Source organism: Dermacentor variabilis, chromosome 6 (genome assembly GCF_050947875.1).
Source record: "Dermacentor variabilis isolate Ectoservices chromosome 6, ASM5094787v1, whole genome shotgun sequence".
Taxonomy (NCBI): domain Eukaryota; kingdom Metazoa; phylum Arthropoda; class Arachnida; order Ixodida; family Ixodidae; genus Dermacentor; species Dermacentor variabilis.
In genome coordinates, this window is record NC_134573.1 from 7,568,963 (window position 1) to 7,591,017 (window position 22,055).

Sequence of the window (22,055 nt, forward strand, 5' to 3'; positions counted from 1 at the left end):
GAGTTTCAGCATGACGCAAGTTCTCGCTTGCACGACGCCACAACGCCATAGAACAAAGAACCAACTGACAACACTCTCTGGCACGGCCCCAAAATGATCTTGATGTTGATGTGGCTTCACGCGCAAACGCACAGGGTGCTTGGAGGCTGTTGTGCTGATCTCTGAGGCTTGTTGTTCTGCCAGGCCGCCCGATGGAGATGACTCACCGCCATGTTTGCGTGACGAACAGTTAACCGATACGTACGCAATAACCTGGTACGGTTTATGCGGATACAAAACACATTATGTTAAATGGCCACTGAGTCGAGGATTTGACTTTACTACTTTTGAAACAAAACTACTGTTTAAGCGGGTACAGTTTAACGAGGTTTTACTGTATTTTCTTCTGCTTGAGCAATTTTGTTGCCTGCGACGCACGCACTTCTCTACATTGTCTAAGGAGTATGAGCAGCTGAGGCTGCAACATTCCGCATTTGTGCAGAAGCACCGAACTAGTGCGAGTCCACCAATCACTTCAGAAGATGTGGGCAAAGGACAGTCGTTGCTTTCTTCATTGTGCCTACTTTCACTTGTACTTGGTACGATGTCGGCAATGTAGTCTTCGTTTTCGGGCTCTCCCGTGGTCGCGACACCCTCATTTGCACTCACAAACTCGTCCACCGTTGATTCGTCAACAGCTTCCGGAAATTCTGACAGCTCACTCCAAACTTCGGCAACACCGGCAACGGCTTCGTCGCATTCATAAGAATTTACAGTCATCACCGAGCACGCGGAAGCCGGTACGGCTGAAGCAATTTCGGATGAACCACTCGTACATGGCCGTGCGTCCGCATCGAGCGCCACTATCATCGGGTTGCGAGTTCGGCCGCTTCAGCCCTAATTTCCCCCTTATTCTTCAAGATCGTGCTGAGAGTGCTCCTCGGAATCTTGCACGCTGTGGGGACATCCGACTTCACACCGCATTCGACCTGATTTAAGATTTTGAGCTTCATGACGAAAGGCGAATTCTGCTGCTCCATCACGGCAACACTGCAGGAGAAGGCCCACAAGGTGCACATACAATGAACCAGAAAAGCAGCGAGATAACTTGCACTTTAGCCACCTTCCACGACCAGAGCACAGAAGCCTCCAATGGACAAGAACGGCACCGAGAGTGGCGCTGCTGCGCCGGCGTTGAGAGCACCGCACGCGAAGGAAAATTCTATTAGCGGGTGGTACCCCTCTCCCACCTCTCGTTAGCACCGCCTTGATTGCCTCCTGCACTGCGCGTTTGGGCACGTTTCGTGCCGCGCGCGGTGTGTGCCTACGTGTGTGCGCGTGGACATTTCATTCGAAGGGCGATGTACAGTCTGTTTCACATTTAGGAGAAAATTCGGAGCGCATTGAATCGCGATGCTGCGAGCGCTTGAGCCAGGCGGCGGCAGCAGCTCGCTCAGTTCCTCGAGGGGCGGAATCTTGAACGGCGTCGTCTACTTTGGCGGCGCGCTGGCCGCATTGTCGGGAAACATTCTACTGTCAGTTGCAGGGTGCCGATCTCATTGTTACTGCGTGAAATGAACCGGTATTTACTAAGCGTTGTGCTACGCCCACTGATACACCTCGAAGGTAAGTTCATCGCTGCAGGGCAGTCATAGACGACGAACTGATCCCATACATTCTTGACGGCCCATTTCTGGAAGTCGACTATATATTCTAACGCGATAGGTCGCCGATCCACACTGCTCGTGTTGTGCAAGAACTGCTGGAAGAGCGCGTAGTCACTCTCTTGGAGTGGCCGCCTCAATCCCCGGGCACCAACATCATTTTAAAAGTCTGGGGCTCGTCGAAAGTATCGCTAGTGCACCATCCCGTCTATCAGTCACCCGAGAATAGGCTTCAATCCACCATCGTCAGCAACTGAGACGTACTGCGAATGAACACATCCCTGATCAAGTCATTCTACACTTCACTGCCTTCCAGGATGAGCGCTGTCATCGCTGCCGCTGGGGACATGACAGGTTACTAACTGAAGTTTCGAGCGTGACGTGTCGAATTTCCCGCCGGCGGGCAGGGTCTGTCTGGTGTAGTGAATGATTGCCGAGAAAAATCACTTCCAGCTCATTGTCTTAACCTAAAACATTCCTTTATTCGTATCCGTTTGTTTCATCGTGTTCGACCCCCATAGTTATCATTGCTGAGTGCTTTGTTTTCCTTTCGAGTCAACGACTGAGCAAATTGCGCGCACATCTTGGTGCGTCTTGTCGCTGCTTATTACGGTAGCACACGCAGTGAAGAAATATACGTGCACGCACTCAGTACCCCGGCCTTTCGAAAGAACAAACGAAGCATGGTGTCAAAAGAAGTTTGTGGAACTCCATTATCGCCAATGAAGGCTCAGAGTTTGGCGACGCACAACATTTGGGTAAAGAATATCAGCTCAGTTCCCGCAGTACCAATGAAATCGGTGCACTGCACCTGACAGTAGCACGCTTCCCAACAATGCGGCCAGCGCGCGCCGCCGTAGCAGACGACGCAGATCACGACTCCGCCCCTCGAGCGTCTGCGCCTGCTTGAGCTGCTGCCGCCGCACAATTCCATTGCTTGCCACACGACGATGCAATACGTTCCGAGTTTTCCCCTAAGTGTGAAACAGACTGCACACGCTTCTATTTGCCTTTAAGAAGATCGATACGCTTGATGATTATTTTTATGGCTGCAATGCGGCGAAAGGGCAGCGTCTCCTTAACCATGTAAGTGACGCTGAGCAGGTAATTGAAAACGACATCGTATGTGCCGCCGGAAAAATCATCAGCACATACAATGCGGCGCATACATACGGCACATACGAGCTAAAGTCATTTTTGCAGTCTCTCACAATATGTTTGCTACAAGTCCGTGTTGTCTCTGATGGCGACAACGGACTTCCATCGACACTGTACGGAAACAAACAAAATATATCGCTGCATAGCACAAGTACTACATGCGCACACAACTAGTACGTCCTCTACAATATGGAATAGAGGCAGCAATGTAGACAGCTTGGCCATTTTTTAACAGTGCTCAAGAGAAGGAAGTTGAAAGTATTTTGAAAGTATTAGTAATCATTCCTGCTTCAGCAATGCCGGCGCGACCGAGACGCGGGCTTGTATCGTCCAGTAACTCGATCGATCAGTGCAGTGGTAAAGTGGGAATGAACTCCGGTCATGTTCAATGCATTGTGCACATATTCAATTTCTCGTCACGCGTGAACTTCGGCCACTGCTAACGGATACAATAGAAGTGGTTTGCATTCTTGGGCAGCCCACACACAAACGAAACACAAGAAAGAAGACAGGACAAGCGCTCGTCGAACAACCTAGTTTTTATATGAATAAAAGGATTATGTACCGAGTAATTATTAAATTCATGTGGATTACATATAAAAACCGTCATACACTCAGGACTGATCAATGAACGAGCTCGCTTCGTTTGCCAGTTGTTTACTTCGCTCGGCGCACCGCAGTAATCCATGCCTGTCGTCTGCTTTTTTCGTACCATTTTCTTGTGAATCGGCAAAACTTCACTGGTGGCATCAACCCTTTCGTGTTTACATTGCTGTCGTGACAGTTAACAACACAATCATAATTTCCGGCCATCCGAAGAGGTGCCGTCGCAAACAAGAGACGTTTCCCGCGCAGCGCGAACTGAACGCGGGCACGACCGTGAAGGGAAGCGGCGGCGGAAACCTACACCCGTTGGAGATGAAATCATTCCACCAGGGGAGAAACGAGCGCTGGCGTCTAGGATGAAACTTGGCGTGCGGTCGTCCATTGGCTGTCTGAGCAAGTGTTGCTGGCGGGCCAGGATCATTTCTTGCAGGGGGGTGTCGACGGCTCGTCCGAGGCAGCACGGTCACAGTAGGGAGAGCGGTTGGATGTAGACGCGCCGCCAGGTTTCCCCACCACCATGAGAGAAAGTCAACGTCTGGGGGCACTTTTCTGCCACTTGATGTTCTATATATCGGGAGTCGTTGCTATTTTGGTTTTAGTAAGCGTAATTTTTGCTATATATACTCATTGTAACTATACCGTGTCCATAAATTGTTCGATAGATGGAATAATTCTATGTAAATGGGTTTGATATAGTTGGGTTCGACTGTAGTGCGAACGTTCAGCCTCTAAAACACAAGCTTTCACAGCTTCTTTACTATCATTACCAATTGAGGTACAACCGAATCAAGTGTTTAGATCACATTTGGGATAAGAACAGTAAAAGTCAAATCTGCAATTGAAAAGAACTGTGTAGCAGCCCTCAGTTCTATCTGGATCGAGGTAGTCCGCAATCGAAAGTGATGATGATGATGTGTGGTGTTTTGTGGCGCAAGGGCCAGGTTTGGCCAAAGAGCGCCATAACAAGTGGTAATGTTAATGTATTATGGAAGATGTGACTTGGCTGTAATGTGGCCTAAAATAGTTGCAGTAAAGTGCGTAAAATCTACGTGCTATAAAATTATGGTGATGACTAATGAAGAATACTATGAACACTAGAATGCATTGGGAAAATGATGCAATGTACAAAATATGTGAGATGCTAAAATTTTCTAAGAGCACTACTGCCTCGCCAGAGCCCTTGAACCCAAGGGACGAGAGGCATGCGCTATGCAAAACAACTATCACAGCGCTATCCTCTATAGAGAGGAGGCGCTATGAACGTATGGACTAATTACATGTAATACAACATCTTTCAGGAAACCTAGGACTGCGCTGGTATCAAAGAGCGGTTCTGCACCGAGTAACATAACAGGGTGAAGGGGGATGTGCTGCCGGTATGCTAAGGGAAAATGTTTCTTTCTGTCATATTCGGCTTCCCGACACTCCAGGAGGACGTGGAGGACGGTCAGCCTCTCCCCGCATCTACCACAGGTTGGAGGCTCGTTTCCCGTGAGTAAAAAGTTATGTGTGCCAAAAGTGTGTCCTATTCTTAGGCGGCAGAATAGCACATCTGTCCGGCGGCATTTTGTTACAAGAGGCCAGAAACCTAATTGTGGCTTTATTACATGCAGCTTATTATTTGTTTCCAGGTCCCACAAGCGCTGCCAGTAGATTCGCAGTTTCCTTCTTAAGAAAGGTTTCAGGTCTGTGACAGGGACTGCAGCGGTAGAATTAACAGTGTGTGATGCAATTGATGTGGCCATCTGGTCCGCTAGAACCCTGGATGCCCCTATGGCCAGGCACCCAGCATATAATCACATGCTGGTTAGATACATATGCTTTACATAAGACGGAATAGAGTTCAATTATTATAGGATTTTTGTGCTTACAGAACGACATCAAAGACTTCACAACACTAAGGGAGTCCGTATATATAAGTGATTTTTTGAGTTTTGATTTCCTTATATGCTTCACGGTCGACAATATTGCGTAGGCCTCAGCCGTGAAGATACTAGTTTCCGGATGCAGTAAATCAGATTCCGAGAAGGATGGACTGACAGCTGCATATGACACCCTCTCGCATGACTTCGATGCGACTGTGTAAAACTCCGTGCAGGGGTGTTTGTATTGCAGTTCCCGGAAATGCATCTGGATTTCAATCTCTCTGGAGCGTGTTTTGTAACCTGCATGAAAGATATATCGCATTTTATCATCTGCCACTGCCAGGGCGGTAGCAGCTTAGCTGGAGGCATTAGGCGGAGCTCGAGGAGTGGGACATGCATTTCATCACTAAGCTCCCTCACACGCAGCGAGAAAGGCTGTCTTACGGAGGGACGATTGCGAAAAAGTGTAGCATATGTCATGTCATTAACGGTATTAAAACACGGATGTTGAGGATTTGAGTGGACTTTCAGAAAATATGCTTGGCTGATGTATGTTCTCTGCAGATGAAGTGACCACTCATTCGATTCTACATATAAGCTTTGTATGGGACTCGTTCTGAAAGCGCCAGTGGCCAGTCAGATTCCTAGATGGTGCACTGGGTCTAGCATCTTTAGTGCGCTCGGGGCGGCAGAGTGATAAATCATGGCGCCATAGTCTAGTCGCGATCGAATGAGGCTTTTATAGAGATTCATTAAACACTTCCTGTCACTGCCCCATGTAGTCTGGGATAGAAGTTTCATTATGTTCATTGTTTTCAGAAATTTTTCTTTAAGATGTTTAATGTGGGGGACGAAAGTGAGTCTGTAGTCAAGTATAACACCTAGAAACTTGCGCTCTTTGTTTACAGGTATTTGTTGTCCGCCCAGTTCTAAGCAAGGATCTGGGATCATTCCTCTCTTTCTTGTAAAAAGGACACAAGAGCTTTTGTTAGGATTGATCTTAAATCCATTCCTGTCTGCCCACATTGACACTTTGTTCAGGCCATGCTGTACCTGTCTCTCGCATACAGCGAGGTTACAGGATTTGAAACCTATTTGTATGTCGACCACGTAAACAGAATAAAAGATTGCCGGTAAGTGCGAAGCGTGCTCATCTTCACGATGAAGAGTGTGCAGCTGAGCACGCCTCCTTGGGGTACACCTGTTTCTTGCGTAAAAGGACGCGAAAGTACATTACCGACTTTTACCCGGAAGGTACGACTGGACAGATAGCTTTCTATGAGGTTTAGCATATTCCCATGGATGCCCATTCCTGACAGGTCCCTTAAGATTCCGTAACGCCACGTTGTATTGTACGCCTTCTCCATATCGAGGAATATGGATAAGAAAAACTGTTTGTGTACAAATGCGTCTCGGATATTTGCTTCTACACGTACAAGATGGTCAGTTGTGGAGCGCCCTTCTCGGAAGCCACACTGATAAGGATCAAGCATTTTGCTCTGTTCAAGGAAATGAATGAGTCGCCGATTAATCATTTTTTCAAATACCTTAGAAAGGTAACTTGTCAGGGCTATCGGGCGGTAACTTGCCACTGAGGAAGGATCTTTGCCTTGTTTCAAAACCGGGATCACAATGGCTTCTTTCCATGCAACCGGGAGGTATCCTGCAGCCCAAATTGTGTTGAAAATTGTGACTAGTGTAACTTGGGTGTCTTTATGTAGTAAGTTTTGGATCATTTCATACATGATTCTGTCAGATCCCGGTGCAGAGCTCTTGCATGCGCTGAAGGCAGCTCTCAACTCGGCAATACTTAAAGGACAGTTGTATGGTTCGTTCTGTTGACATTTTCTCATGAGCGGCTTACATTCTTCTATTTGTTTATATTTCAGAAAGGATTCCGAGTAATGGTTGGCACTTGACACGCTCTCAAAGTGCTCCCCAAGTGAGTCCGCCTGATCTGGTAAGGTATCGCCTTCTGTGTTTACCAAAGGGAGTGCATATGCTTGTCGCCCTCTTATCCTATTGACCCTGTTCCAGGCTTTGGCCTCATCTCTGAACGAGTTAATACTCGATAGAAACTTCTGCCAACTTTCTTGTCTGGCCTGTCGGCGGTTTCGCCCGCCTTGGGATTTTACTTTTTTAAAGTTGCTAAGATTCTCCGCAGTGGGAGAAGCGCGTAGCAACCCCAACGCCCTGTTCTGTTTTTCACGAGCGATCCTACAATCGTCGTTCCACCACGGGACACGCCGTTTGCAGGCCAAGCCTTTTGCTTCTGAAATGCATTTAGATGCGACATCTATTATGAATGCTGTAAAGAACTCGACTGCAGCATCAATTCCTAACGAAGACAGGTCAGCCCATGAGATACTAGTAAGAGATTGAAATTTCTCCCAATCAGCTGTCTCTATCTTCCACCTAGGAGCGTGTGGTGGATATTCGTTTTCTTTCGGTGATCTTAGCAGTATAGGGAAGTGGTCGCTGCCGTAAGGGTTGTCGGTAACTTCCCATTCAAGTTCAGGCAGTACAGATGAGGAGACTATGCTAAGATCTATGGAAGAATAGCTTCTGTTTGCAAGCGAGTAATATGTGTGTTCCTTCTTATTCAACGGCACGCACCAGAAGAGAAAAGGAACTGTTCGACAAGACGTCCTCACGCATCTATACGGGGGTCGCCACACAGGTAGTTATGTGCATTGGTCGCCAAGAACAACATAGGGTTCTGGCAATTCATCTATAAAGGACTGAAATTCATGTTTGCTTAGATTATAATGCGGGGGTAATAAAGTGAGCAAATAGTGATCAGTTTGTTTAGCAGAATAACTCGAACCGCCACTGCCTCAAGGGCCGTTCGTAGCTGTAAACGTTGACAGGCTATGCTTTTTTGAATTACAATTGCAACACCGCCCGATGATGCGATAGCATCATCGCGATCTTTGCGAAAAGTAATGTGCTGTCGAATAAAATTTGTTTGTTTTGGTTTTAAGTGTGTTTCCTGTAAACACAGCAGTTTTGGATTGTGTTTATGGATGAGTTCTTGCACATCATCAAGATTCCTGAGAAGACCTCTGACATTCCATTGGATGATTTGTGTATCCATATTTAAAGAAAATTGGTGCTGTGTTTACGGAAACGGAAAGGATGCCTTAGATTACAGAGCCCTTTCGAGGCCCTGTAACAGGGGTTCTGCCCTTTTTGAAGCGTTCGAGCGAGTCTCGGCGCTCCTTAGGCGTTTGGTGCGCCTTGAGGACAGGTGTAGTGTCCATTGCCTCCTGTAAGACGCCAGACAAGGGCTCTTGCGAGCGAGAGGTTTTCCGAGAGAGTCCTGCCCCGGAAGGCAAGACCCCTGCGCCCACCAGCCCGGAGGTCGATGGGGCTCCCTGAGAAATTTGGCTGCGCTGGCCGTTGCCAGCGCTGGAAGGGGCCTCGGGGGTTGGGGCAGCCTTGGCTGCGCCCACCTTCGGGGTTGATGGCCCCGTCTGCTGGGTTGGCGGAGCAGCGCTAGCTGCAACCGCCGCGGGGGCAGATGGCGTAGCTGCCGACTCACTGCTTGTGGGTCGGACAGCCGCCGGAGGCCGTTGTGACGCTGCCCCCTGACGTGCCACATCGGCAAAGGTTTTCTTGGGTAGGTACGATACCCGCCTGCGTGCCTCCTTGAAACTTATATTTTCCTTTACTTTAACTGTTACAATTTTCTTTTCTTTTTTCCAGGATGGGCACGACCGCGAGTACGCGGCGTGCTCCCCATCACAGTTTACACAGTGGAGAGCATTCTCACAAGCTTCAGATGTGTTTTCGTGGGCACTGCATTTTGCACATGTTTGGCAGCCTCGGCAGCTCTGCGAGCTGTGACCGAAGCGCTGGCATTTGAAACATCGGAGTGGATTTGGCACGTACGGCCTAACACGGAGCTTGATGTACCCGGCCTCGATTGACTCGGGCAAGATACTTGATCCAAAAGTAATTATTAGGTGCTTCGTCTGAATCTCTACCATCCCGCCTCATCTTAATTCTTTTGACATTGATCACATTTTGCACACTGAAGCCCTCCAGGAGTTCCGCTTCAGTCAGCTCAAGCAAATCATCATCTGGCACAACACCACGAGTGGTGTTCATTGTACGGTGCAGGGTTACTGTTATGGGGATTTCCCCAAATGACACTAGTTGCGGTAGTTTCTCACATTGTTTTACATCGCGGAGCTCCAAGAGGAGGTCGCCGCTTGCCATCCTCGATACCTTGTAACCTGGGCCAAAAACATCAGTCAGGGACTTTGAAACAAGGAATGGTGAAATGGTTCGCACTGCTTTGTTTGACTTTTCAGAGTGAATAACATGAAAGCGGGGAAAATTCTGTATTTGGTGTCTGAAAAACTTGAATAAATCTTTGGTGCGCCCTCGTTTCTGAGGGCGATCAGGAAGTTTGGGGAAAGAAGTTTCCATGAAAATGTATAAAAATTCGGCAACAGCGCCGACTGCCCACCACAGAGCCCAACGAGGGGACGCAGCAGAGCTTGCATGCAAGTCTGCACGACGCCAGTCGTACGCCGCCACTATAACCAAATATGGTGTACCCAAGGTTGGATAACCACACAGGGTTAACCCTTGCCGCCAAGGAGAAAGGAAGTAAATAGAAGAGAGAAGGAGACAGGAAAGGTGGAGAGTAAGGGAAAGACGAAGGTTGTAGGGAGAGAGAGACAGGAAAAGGCGACTGCCGATTTCCTCCAGGTGGGTCAGTCTGGAGGTGCCGTCTATGTGAAGCCAAGGCCGAAGAGGTGTGTTGCCTCCGCCGGGGGGCCTTAAAGGTCCAAACACCCAGCTTCGGCTCAACCCCCAGGATCCCCTTTTCCCCAGACACGGCTAAGCCGCGCACGGCTACACGCGGGAGGGTCCAACCCTCGTGTGCTCGGGTACGTGGTGTCGCAACACACCAAACGCCTGCTGACGCAGACGCCCCTGCGGGGACAATCGAAAGTGCCCACTTGATAGCAGTACAAATCACGTTCACCGACTACTGCACTCGCCCTACTTTCTCAGTGACGAACGAACAGCCAATTGTACATTGGCAACAGCCAGTGATCATTCGGGCTCTTTCAGCTTGTCGTTCGATTTTAAGCAGCCAGACCAGATGTCTTCGTCATGTTTTTAAGTCCTGCAAGTGTCTTGTAAGAATGGGTGCCTGAACATCAACAGTATCGCTCATTGTAGATACGCCAATGCCATTTGCAATAACTTAATAAAACAGACTGCACTTGGAGCAAGACAAACGAGCGTTCATGCGAGGACATGCCCGAGAAACGCTCGCCACAAACAAAACAAACGAAAACAAAGATAAAGCTGCCAGGCTCGTGATGTGTGACGTTGCTGAAGGTGGCGGCGCAAAAGCCCCACCCTAGATGGACAAGTTGTGAAAATGTCTCCCACAAGAGGCTATGTCAGAGCGGTCAAATGCATCACCATCAGGAGATGGGTGGCAGAGTATGTTTTCTTTTTCTAAATTTGCTGCAGGTTCATTTGATTTTGCATGATTCAGCACCAGATGCATCAGCATATACAGCTACCATCGTTTATGGCGCTGTGCCAAGCTAGCTATTTATGCACAGTGCCAAAAACGCCGTTGGACACATACTTTGACAAGCCCAATGCAAAGTCTCGCAAAAGTGATAGTAGTATCTCCAAAAGTGATCGCTCGAGGTTACCCCTGTATGCTTGATATCCGTGAGCAACGATGCAATGAAAATGCACCCCTTTCATGACGATTGCTCATTAAAAAAAATATTTTTCCTTTCTGCAAAGGTAAATTCTGCATGCCTCGTTTTTTGCTGATTGCGATACATGGGGACATGCTATATTACTTATTTTATAAATTGGGTGCGAGTTACGTTCAGGTGCACTATAATTTTTTTTTTACTTCAAGCTCGCGAAAAGAGGGTGTGCATCAGCTTCAGATGCACACTAGATTTGGGGGTGCATTAGACTCCGGTAAATACACAGTACAAGTCATTGTAAAGACACTGGAGAGAAGTGGTCGAGTGCGCACACAAGGATGTCTCAAGTGCAGAGACATCCTTGTGGGCACAGCTGCCTAGGGACACCACAGAAGTGCAAACTTATTCAAGGCCACCTACAGTGCACTGCCCGCGATTTGTATGCATTTGGGCCTGCACTCTGCATCTGTCTCAAGGGTGGTTTACAGAGTGGCAGCTGTTCTGCAGGAGACTCTCCCTTTATAAAGCTCTTTTATCCCAATTATCAAAATGAAGATAGATGACTTTATGCAAGTTTTTGACCCAGAGGTTTTCCATAGGCACCCATGTTGGGCACACAGTACAACGTAATCATTGTGGCCAGTAATAGAGAGTTTTAGTGGGTCCGGTATTTGCAATGGCATTTGCGTAATATCAGGTTACTTGATGTTGGTAATGACATCTCGTGGCGCTTCGTCTAATCACAATGCCTTACCGAGACATCTTCACATTCCATAAGTCTTCTTGTTGAAAAAAACATTTAAAAAGGCAAGGCATTCAAAATTATGCCACTGCCAAAAATGTACGACTGGCAGCAAAGTAGAATACACTTGGCTACTGCAATAATAGCTCCCTGTCTGGTTGAGACCTGTGCCACCAGGTCCCACCATCAACCTGGCCTGTCACGTTTATGCCTCTCATAATCCCGGTAATCCACAAACAATAAGTTTGCAGAGGAACTAAGGCTCTCTGCACCCTTGTACAGCATGCAAGAGGCCTCCATGCAGCACTCACCAGAGCTTTCATACTGGTACTGAATCTGGCTTCCTCCATGAGGCTTGAGCTTGGTGGACCGGTCTGCAGTGGCCATGGCTGTGGGGTCTCTCAAGCGGTACTTGTCTAGGCACTCGGTGCTGCAAAACTCGCGTAGCTGCCCATGGTCCTCTAGGTGCACCGATGCACCCCGAATTACTATCTCACAGAGGGCACAGGCCACCTGGTGGGAAAAGAGGGCATTATGAGCTCAGCACAATGCTCTGCACAATGGGCTACGAGGCAGAGAGGAGATGAGGGCGCTTGTTGTCCTATCTTTTGTACTATTTGTTGCAGTGCCAACATGTCCAGCGCTATGCACTGAGATAGTTTACAAATAAACGCGAGAAAGAGTCCAAAGGGAACAAAAGTGCTACTTCCAGAAACCAGCGTGTGCCACGTAGTACAAGCGTAAACCATTCTTCGGTTCATGGGCATCATGGATTGCTCAACCAAAAGCAGTGCTTTTTTTTTCCTGTGTACATGTGCTCCTTCTTTGTAGTTGAAACCACTTGGCACAATGGCTATGCACAGGACCACCGACGCCGACTCACATGCTTGCCCCTGCAGTTCTTGCTTCCCAAATGCTCTGCCAGGAACAACATCAGTAGGAAGGGAATGATGCACCATCCTCCATAACAAAAAAAAAAAGGGCTTCACAATGCGGCCCATAAATAATATGACCACTCAAAAGCCACAATGTTTAAGAAGTTTCCTATACACTATCCATTTTCCTTTTTCCAGAAATATTGCATCGCCCATAAATTCTGTACACATCAAGCAAGCATTCCACCCAAATAATATATCGGCACTCGGCATGCCTGCTTGAGTTTAAAATATGCCATACACACACTAATCCAACCAACTCACTCTTTGCACCCACAATGCCAAATAAATAAAAGAACTATTCCTCTGGTTTGGGCCAAGCTCCATGGCGCTGCTAGTGAGACGCATGGAATTGTGCAAAGAAAAAGGTACCTCCAACTTATAAGCACAGCATCATTTCTTGGCTTCAACCCTCTTATCCGCAATCACTCATCCCATTTTTCTTCAGATCATGTTCGAGAGAAAGAAGATGTTTATTGGAAAACAGTGATTCAAGCCAGAGTGTACGCACTGAAATCTGCAAATAAATGTTCCAAACAAAATGCCTGTCCTAAAATCAAATTAATTGTTCTCAGTTAGCCTAGTAGCAAATAAAAGTTCCCCGAAATAATTTCACTCTCGTTCACAAACACCCCCCCCCCCCCATTAATTATCAAAACTATATAAATTCACAGTAAACAAAAAAAGTATTTTGAGATGGCCTACACAATACAAGTAGCATGTTAAGCATTTAAATTCAGGGGTATTTCTATGGCATTACACAAAGACCATAAACAATAAAGCAAGACATAAAGTGAAGAAGGATGCAGCAGCAAAACTTTTACATCACCACTATCTCATCATAAATGCCACAGCCGTGACAACCAGAGAGAAAGTTGAAACTATAAAACCGGACAAAACTAGAAAACGTTACACCTGGCAGTGATTTTCCGCCTCAAACGTCAAGTACAACATCAAACACATTGGAACGCAAACATGCATGCCTGTTTTATAACCATGTGTCCCATGTCTTGTTCTCATATGAAATGTGCCTAACCTATATGAAATGTGCCTCACCAAGTCAGTGGGTAGACAGAGTTGGGAAGGCTTGGTGCACGACTACTCGGGCAACAAAATGCAACATTTCCGATGTGTTTTCAAGAGCAGCACTTGATGCCCTTTTGTCCTGCAGGAATATGAGCGCGCCTGACTGCCCACTTTCTCACTCACATTGCATGCAGGTGATGACGCTGTACCCCAAGCCATCCAACCCGTGGAGGTCAGAGGGCGCAAAACCTGTGTGCATAACAGACAGCCCTGCCACTCTATATTGATTCGAGATGTGGGAAATGTTTTTATCACTGTGGGGTGCACAGCCTCCCTTTCAGCACACAAGGAAAGTGCAGAATTTTACCGGTGAAAGGAATGTGTGATGCACACTACACAGCTTGCCTAATGTTTATTTCAATCAACAGCTGCGAACAAAATAAAAATAGCATAAAAAGGATGATGTATGCATGCAGCAGCTGCAGCACAGACCTTCAGATGTGCAGCACAAAAAGAAATGAGCCACAAGACAAGGTAGAGCAGCTACAGCTCTACCAGTGAAAACACAATGGACAATGGGACAGCAAAGGAGAAATGATGGCCAGCTGTGAAATGCTGGTGCTTTGAGAGGTGATACTTCTTTCTCATTTGTGCAGCCGTCAGCACTATGCTACAAAAAAAGGAGCGCAAGAAAGGAGCTTGCAAAGAAATGTGCACAGAGATGCCAATCTCTTACAACGGGAGTGTTTTTGTGTATGTCAAAAGACATTTGTGAATTACACCTACATGCATTTCTTTGTATAGTGTAAGCACAAAGAATATTACACAATAGCGCACTACAGCGGCAAACTTTGTGGAGTCCTTAAAAAAAATATGGCTACATTCCTCAAAAGCAAACATACGCTTTTATAACACATCTTACCTCATGGCATGCCTTTGATTGTGGTACCTCAACACCCAGATATGGACATCAGAGTAGGGAGAAACACGAAATGGTAATGATGATACAGATGGCACATTACTATAACAAAAACAACCATATGAAAACAATAGAGTAAGGTGAACAAAAAAGACCACATAATGTAGTTTGTTTGCTGCCTACATTTGCAACCAATTATGCGTACACCACATCACAACAAGAAATAGGATTGTGTTACATAATTTGGTGCAACACTGACTTTAACAGCAATAGTCACAGTACAGGGTGTCTACCAAGTTGACATTTCCAAATTCCCTGAGTTTTCCAGGTTTTCCCTGAGTGCCTTTGCACATTTCCCTGAGTGATGCAGAACTATGTTTTGTGTCAAGACGGGCTAAAAACATATCGCCTAATTCTGTCACTTTCGAGTAAGCGCATGAAAAAAATAATAAAGCGACTTAATCCAATTTGAATACTAAGGAGTAGTGTTTATTCAGAAAGAAAATAGAAGGCAGGGGTTAGTAAAATGCACAGCAAATAAAGTGTCTTCGAAAAAAATTGCAAATGAAGTCAGACATTCACAAATACGAATAAAAAGGAGATGCACATAGAAGCAAATATATTCAAATATGAGCTATTTCTATCAACTGATAGCAAGCTCAGTGGTATGAGGCCCGAACTCTGTCACAATTGAGATTCTCTCTCAACCGCTCGTAAGTCAACCTCAACTGTCCTGACATACTCTCAGCCCAAGCATGACGCCTGAGTGTTGTGTTTCACTGCTTTAACGAGTTTATTTCGGTTTGGATGAGGGACACCTGCATCTCGGCATCAGACAAAACTTTGTTTTTTGAGCTCAAGCTCCTTCAAAACGGTGGCAGCAAGCTTCTTTTCCCGTTTATTCCTCAATGCGTACATCATTTCTGTTCTTGTCCTCCTTCTGCCACTCGTTCGCCCCAAGGACCATTTGAAGCATTTTGGTCAGTTGCACAGGCCACGGCCGATTTTTAGAACTCCTTAGGGGTCGCGAATATGTTCGTAAAATGGGCCAGTTGGAAAAAATAAATAAATGCGTGCCATTTACTGCTTTTAGGGGCTCAAACCGCCACAGGCACGTTCGAAAACACTCTGAAGGCCTGTCGGTACACATATTAGGCATATCGGCGCACGTACTGTGACAGAAAATACCGGGTGCACGTGTGTATAATTAAGGAATACATACTGTTTTCCGTGGCAATAGCCCCTTCCCACGCTTGTTATGCTTCACTGCAATACTTTTGCGTATGCTTCACCATGTAACATTTCTGTATAGAGGCGAAGCTAACTTTCGGGAACCGGCATTATGCAGCGCGCCGTGTTTTCTAAGTTTCTAAGCCAATCGCGAGGAACCCAAAGGCGGAGTCCGTGCCATTGCTGACAGCAGCTAATTCTTTTAATAAAAAACTCGGCACCCAACGGCAAGAAGCTTCATATCGAACGTCGAAGCAGCTAGGCCTAGCGTTGCCTCAGTGGTGGCAACGGCTGCCAGCGGATCCGCGTGCGAGAGTGCCGGTTCGAGGTGTCGAAGTAACCAAAACGGCGGCGGTGGTGCCTTTGATTATTGCCGTTTCGGACCTGCGGTCAGGGCAAAACGTCCGGAAAATCGGACGGCGAATAGTTCTTGCGTCCGAAATTTCACACGTTCTGATAAGTTGACTCTATGGGGTACGTGGCGGTGCCGCGAAGCCGTCCAAATTATTGGGAATCCACAAAGTCGGTCGTTGTGTGCACACTGGCAACTCCTCCAGCCGACGACAGGGTGTCAAAGACGATTCATTACGATTCCTGTCTGTTGCTCGAGCCAGCATTACCGCGAATTTCGACGCTTTCAATAAAATTGCCGCTAATTTTCCCTGATAGAGGCCCAAATTCCCCGAGTTTTCCCTGACTTTTTTCAGACTACTCAAAATCCCTGAGAATTCCTGGTTTTCCCGGTTTTCCCGGTTGGCAGACACCCTGCAGTAAATGAAATTATTACGTAATACTGTCACCTAATAGTGATGGTGTAAAAACACAGCAGCAAAATTGTCAATAGCTTAATTAACATTTAATTGGCCAAAGCTGTGCCCACAAAAGCAAGTTATACTCAAAGCACAATAATAGCGGTGAACACAGTCGGCGACTGGCAAAATCTGATCAATGGGTCAAGTGCGTCGACTTTTATACATCACTCGTCTACAGTTGAATCCAGCTACAACGAAATTGACAGGGCACATTGTTCGACACAGCATTGGCTCCGATGCCGGCCAGTTACCTGGTGCTGTGGTAGCAGAAAACAAGATTTCAAATGCAAAAATCATTTAACATACAGTTCAGAAGGTGAAGAGAAGTTGCAGAATAAAAATGATGCAAAATAATTGAACAACAGATTATAGAAACGTCAAGCAGCAAATTGAAAGGAAATTTCAGAGGAAGTTCTCTGCAATCCTGGCGCTACCAAAGAACACGATGCTTTGAAAGATATATCCAAGTTATGGTGAGGCTATAGTGTGTGAAAAAGACAAGGACAAAAGGAAGACGTGACACACACAGGCATTAGCTTGCAACAATCTTTATTTTGAGAAAGGGACCCATACATATATACAACTTTTTCGCGTACATCATCATAGATGCGCTGTTTGCAAAAATTCCTTACACACCATTGCGCAGGTAAGATAACTCTTTGCGGGAAAAGGCAATTGATGGTTTAGACACACAGTTACGCCCCAGCCTATCAATCATTTCTGCTTCTATAATTTCGTGAGTTAACCTTCCTCGGGCTCTTCCCACAATGGAGCAGTCTCTGTATGCTGGGGCACACGTTGAGTGGTCACCATCCACCCCGGCCAGGAGGCCATTTTGCAAGGAAAACTAAGACAATCAGCACCTAAACACCCTCAGGACAAAGTCAGTCTTGCCTTCCAAGTAATCATCAAGGCTTCTTAGTTCCAGATCCGCATGCTGCTGCTTAGCGAAGGCATCTGTGCTTATTGTTTCTAGAAAGATCTCCTCGTCTTAGTCTTGTGGCAGCGGGTCAATTGGGACACATTAGACAGTCAACATCAGAGTGTTTTTGTCCGGATTTGTAAATTACAGTGATGTCAAATTCTTTGAGTCTGAGGCTTAACCTTGCTAGGCATCCTGAAGGGTCCTTTAAGTTTTTTGGTTCTTGGTCAAAGAAATATGTGTTCCATAGCATTACCGTCGGCAGCTGAAGCACCGTTCCAGAGCTCTAAAGGGAGTCGTCGGTACCACAGTGGCATTTTGAGCCTTGATGCGTGAACGACGTCATTGGACGGAAGGCGAGACAAGCTGGAAATGACAGGGGCAATCTTGTGAGTAAGAGGTGTCACGTGGAGCAGCACACAGTATAGTCCCGTGTACTGGGAAAGAAGCTTTTCGGAGACGCCCACACGGCGGGAAGGGGTCCAGAGAAGCCCAAGTGCACCAGAAGAGAAAGTCGCTCCGCAGTGCAAAGCATCATAGTGACATCTCTGGTTTGTTTGTGACGCCATAAGCCGAGGGTGGACAAGCTGACGAGCGTGATCAGCCCGCGCGATGGCATCACGTGTGTACTTGCTGGTGAAGTCAGTAGATGGTGGGAACAGTGTCGAGAAGTAAAATCGGCATTGTCCATACAATAGGTAGAAAAGCGAAAATCCAGCTGCACCGTGACAAGAGGAATTGTATGCAGAAGTTTCATAGGTAAGAGCTAGGTCCCTATCACGGTGGTTCATAGAAACATACATAGTGAGCATGTCTGTGAGAGTGCGGTTCACGCGTTCCATGAGGTCGTTCGTCTGGGGATGGTACGTGGTCAGTTTCAGTTCAGTCGAACAGGAATGCATCATGTCAAAAATGACTTGAGAGAGAAAAGAGAAAATAATGGCCCCTGTCAGGGAGCAATTGTCTTGGAGCACCTTGAGGCAATATAACGTCACGTAACAAGAAGTGCATGAGATCATTTGCACAGCAGGTCGGCAGAGTTCTGGTAATTGCACAGCCGCTGCTATCCATTTGTTTCCCAAGGTGGATGATGGGAAAAGGGCCGAGCAGACCTAGTCCAATGAAAAAGAATGGTTCCGTGGATGTGTCGAGTGGGTGAAGGTGACGAGCAGGTAGTAGCAGGGGTGTGTTGCAACACTGGCACGGTTTACAAGTGGCCACATAATGGCAGGCAGAGCGTGCAAGGTCTGGCTAAAAGAAGCGGTACCGGACACACCTGTAGGTGCAAGATATGCCAAGGTGTCCGGCAGTGGGCGTATCATGAAATTTCTGTGAGGACACTGCACTGTAAGTGTCAAGGCACGACAATTAAGGAGGTCAGGTCCATCAGGTTGAAAATTGTGACGGTATAAGACACCTTCCTGAATCGCAAATTTGTGGATGGATGCGTCATTAGGCGATTATTCTAGGCGATCGATTTCTCAGAATGAAGGGTCATGGTCTTGTTGTTCACCGATGTTAATTGGGTATGACACACAAAAAATAGTTTTTGGTGTCCGCGTCAGCGTTTTCGGGGTTGTCGACTGGATACCTAGACAAGCAATCTGCATCCAGGTGCAGGCGGGAGCATTGTTGACAATGAATATGAAAATTCTAGGCGCAGGGCCCAGCGACCAGGCTGTCCAGAAGGATTTTTGGGGGAGGACAACTACAGAGAAGGGCCATCCGTTTAAGTAGGATCTGAATTTTCCGAGCACCCAAATGAGGGTCAAACACTCGCACTTTGTAATGGAATAATTGCACTCAGCCACTGATAGGAGGCAGCTAACGTAGGTGATGACACGGTCCTGGTGACATTGGCGTCGGGCTAGTACTGCACTGACTCCATGGCTGCTTGCATCAATCCGGGCCTCGGTAGGCACAGATGGGTCAAAGTGGGCAAGTATCGCATCAATCCGGGCCTCGGTAGGCACAGATGGGTCAAAGTGGGCAAGTATCGGAGTAGTCATGAGCAGGCTGATGAGGTGCGAGAGGCACATCTTGCTTATAAAAATTACTAAGTGGCATTGCTATGTCTGCGAAATTCTTCATGAAGTGGCAAAAGTACCAGGATAGCCATAGAAAGCTTCGGACATCTTTTGCAGATAGGGGAACAGAAGTTCTTGACTTGGTCAGGTTGCACACCATTACAACATGGTCAAGAACTGGGATTTGGCAGCAGCCAGAGTGACATTTGGATGAGTTCAGGTGCAGTACAGCCCAATGAAAAATGCCGAGGATGGCCAAGAGGCGCTCTATATGAGTCTTGAAAGTTGGTGAAAAAAATGATGAGGTTATCCAAGTAGCATAACCATGCGGACCATTTGAAGCCTCTGAGCAGAGAGTCCATCATGCACTCAAAGGTGGCCGGAGAAGTCCAAACAGCATGGCTTTGAATTGGTAAAGGCTGTCAGATGTTACAAATACCGTCTGTTCACAATCCACATCATGCACAGCAATCTGCCAGTACCCTGAGCGTAAGTCGATGGAGGAGAAATAGCAGGCACCATGCAGGCAGTCAAGAGCATCATCAATACATGGCACTGGGCACACGTCCTTTTTCCTTTTTTGTAATTCTGTTGAGATGCCAATAATCCACACAGAATCACTATGTGCCATCTTTCTGTTTGACTAACACGACGGGTCTAGCACCCAGGTGATCCCCAGGTGATGCTGAGGAACTGCAAAATGGCTCAATGACGTTTTTGGTGAGCAACTTGTCAACCTCACTTTGAATAATTTGATGCTCAGGAGTGGACACCCGATATGGGCACCGATGAACAGGTAGCACATCACCGGTATTTATGCGATGAGTCGCACCTGTGGCTCGGCTCAAGAGCTCGCCCCTAGTGTCAAAGTCAAAGTAGGAAAGCTGAAGAACGTGGTGGAGTGCTTCAGTATGCTGAGGTGTAAAGTCAGAAGCAATCATCAACTTCATGGCGCTGTCAGGGCAAGAATCAAACCACTGATGAGCCTGGGAACCAGGAGATGCGGCCACAGTGAAAGCTTCTAATGCCGTCACTATCGAAGGTCAAAATGAAGGCGAGTGAGATGCCTTTTGGCAGCACTTGCGATGCCAAGCTGAAATTAACAACAGTAAGGCAGATGCAGTTCACCACTACAGACAGAATGGTACGAAGTACTGTGACACCATGGGGTGGGGAAGATGTCAGTGATGGGTGTCAAAACGTAAGTCACCGTCAGGAACTGGTGGCGATGACACTAAGTCGATTTAAGTCAACGTCTGTGGTGGCAAGCGGCCATACTCGGTGGAACAGAGCCAGCTCAGAGGTGGATCAGCGGAGTCCAGAAGGGGAAGTTCACGACAGAGTGCACGGTAAGGAAGTCGATGCCCAGGATCACATCATGCGGGCATTTGGCAAGGACGGCAAACAGAACAACTGTCTGGTGAACAGTGATGCAAACACAAGTGCTGCACATTCCAAAAATGGCAGCTGTTCCGCCATCAACGACATGGATGCCTTTAGTCGTCACAGGCATCAGAATTTTCTTGACCTTTTCGCGAAAATAAGCGCTCATGACAGAAAGCCCCAGTGGCAAAGAGTGGAGTGACTTGCACATCGTCGATTTGTACATCCAGGAGGTTCTGTTTGGTGGGGATCGTCAAAACAGGATTTTCGGTCGCTTTAAGCAATGGAGCACCACCTCTAGGAGCAGCATTTCTGAGTTTTCTGTCTCGGAGTGGACCGTCTGAAAGGTCAGGGAGGATGGTCGGCAGGGCTGGGGGGAGCGAGAACAGCAACAGGGTGAAGGCAAGCGGAAGCAGTGGGGCTCAGCATTTTCTGCCCCATTCTTTCCCAGAGCAGAAAAAGACTAGAGCAGCTTTTCTCTCACCATTGCCACTATCACCTGCCGATCAAGCTTCGTGAATGGCAAATCAAACGTGACATCACATTGATTGTTGTGACAACAATATTGTTTGTACAAAAGCCCACCCCTAATGCAATACCCCCTTTGGGGTTTTTAAAGAAATGAAATGAAACATGTTCTTGAGGGGCAACTTGGTCAGGGTTGGGCATGTACGAGCGATAGCAGTCAGGTTCATTAAAGTAACCGGGAAACTTAATTTGTGCTGTAGAACTCCAGAGACTTCAGCAGTGGCGAAAGATGTGGCCGACGCAGTGACAATGAAAACAAATAGGCTTGTCGTTGGGAGTTCGCCGCGCGGACGGATTCCGGAACCGTGGAGGAAAGTCTGACGTGGTCAAAATGGAGTTGTAAAATATGGCTCGACATTGGAGCGAGGAGCCGACGAAACTGCACAGGTACCCATGTTGGCAATCTCCTGTCAGATGATGGCTTGGGTAAGGGTGATAGGAACCAAAGGCGGGCCGAAGGACATCAGTTCCAGGGTAGGGCAGCCGCCTCGAGTTCATGCCGAATGATACACGTAACAATATCACAGGTGCTGGCCAGGCAAGGTATCACACGATGA

The 22,055-nt window shown here is 47.2% G+C and overlaps 1 protein-coding gene across 8 annotated transcripts in view; it reads right to left on the minus strand.

The window, feature by feature from the left end:
- LOC142584599 (polycomb protein SCMH1-like) overlaps positions 1 to 22,055 on the minus strand; it is a 378,417-nt gene that overhangs the window by 274,575 nt on the left and 81,787 nt on the right. For all 8 annotated transcript variants that reach the window (XM_075694723.1, XM_075694729.1, XM_075694726.1 and 5 more), the window contains one exon: positions 12,028 to 12,229. In XM_075694723.1, the coding sequence (XP_075550838.1) occupies positions 12,028 to 12,229 (202 nt within the window). The remainder of the gene's footprint in view (positions 1 to 12,027; positions 12,230 to 22,055) is intronic.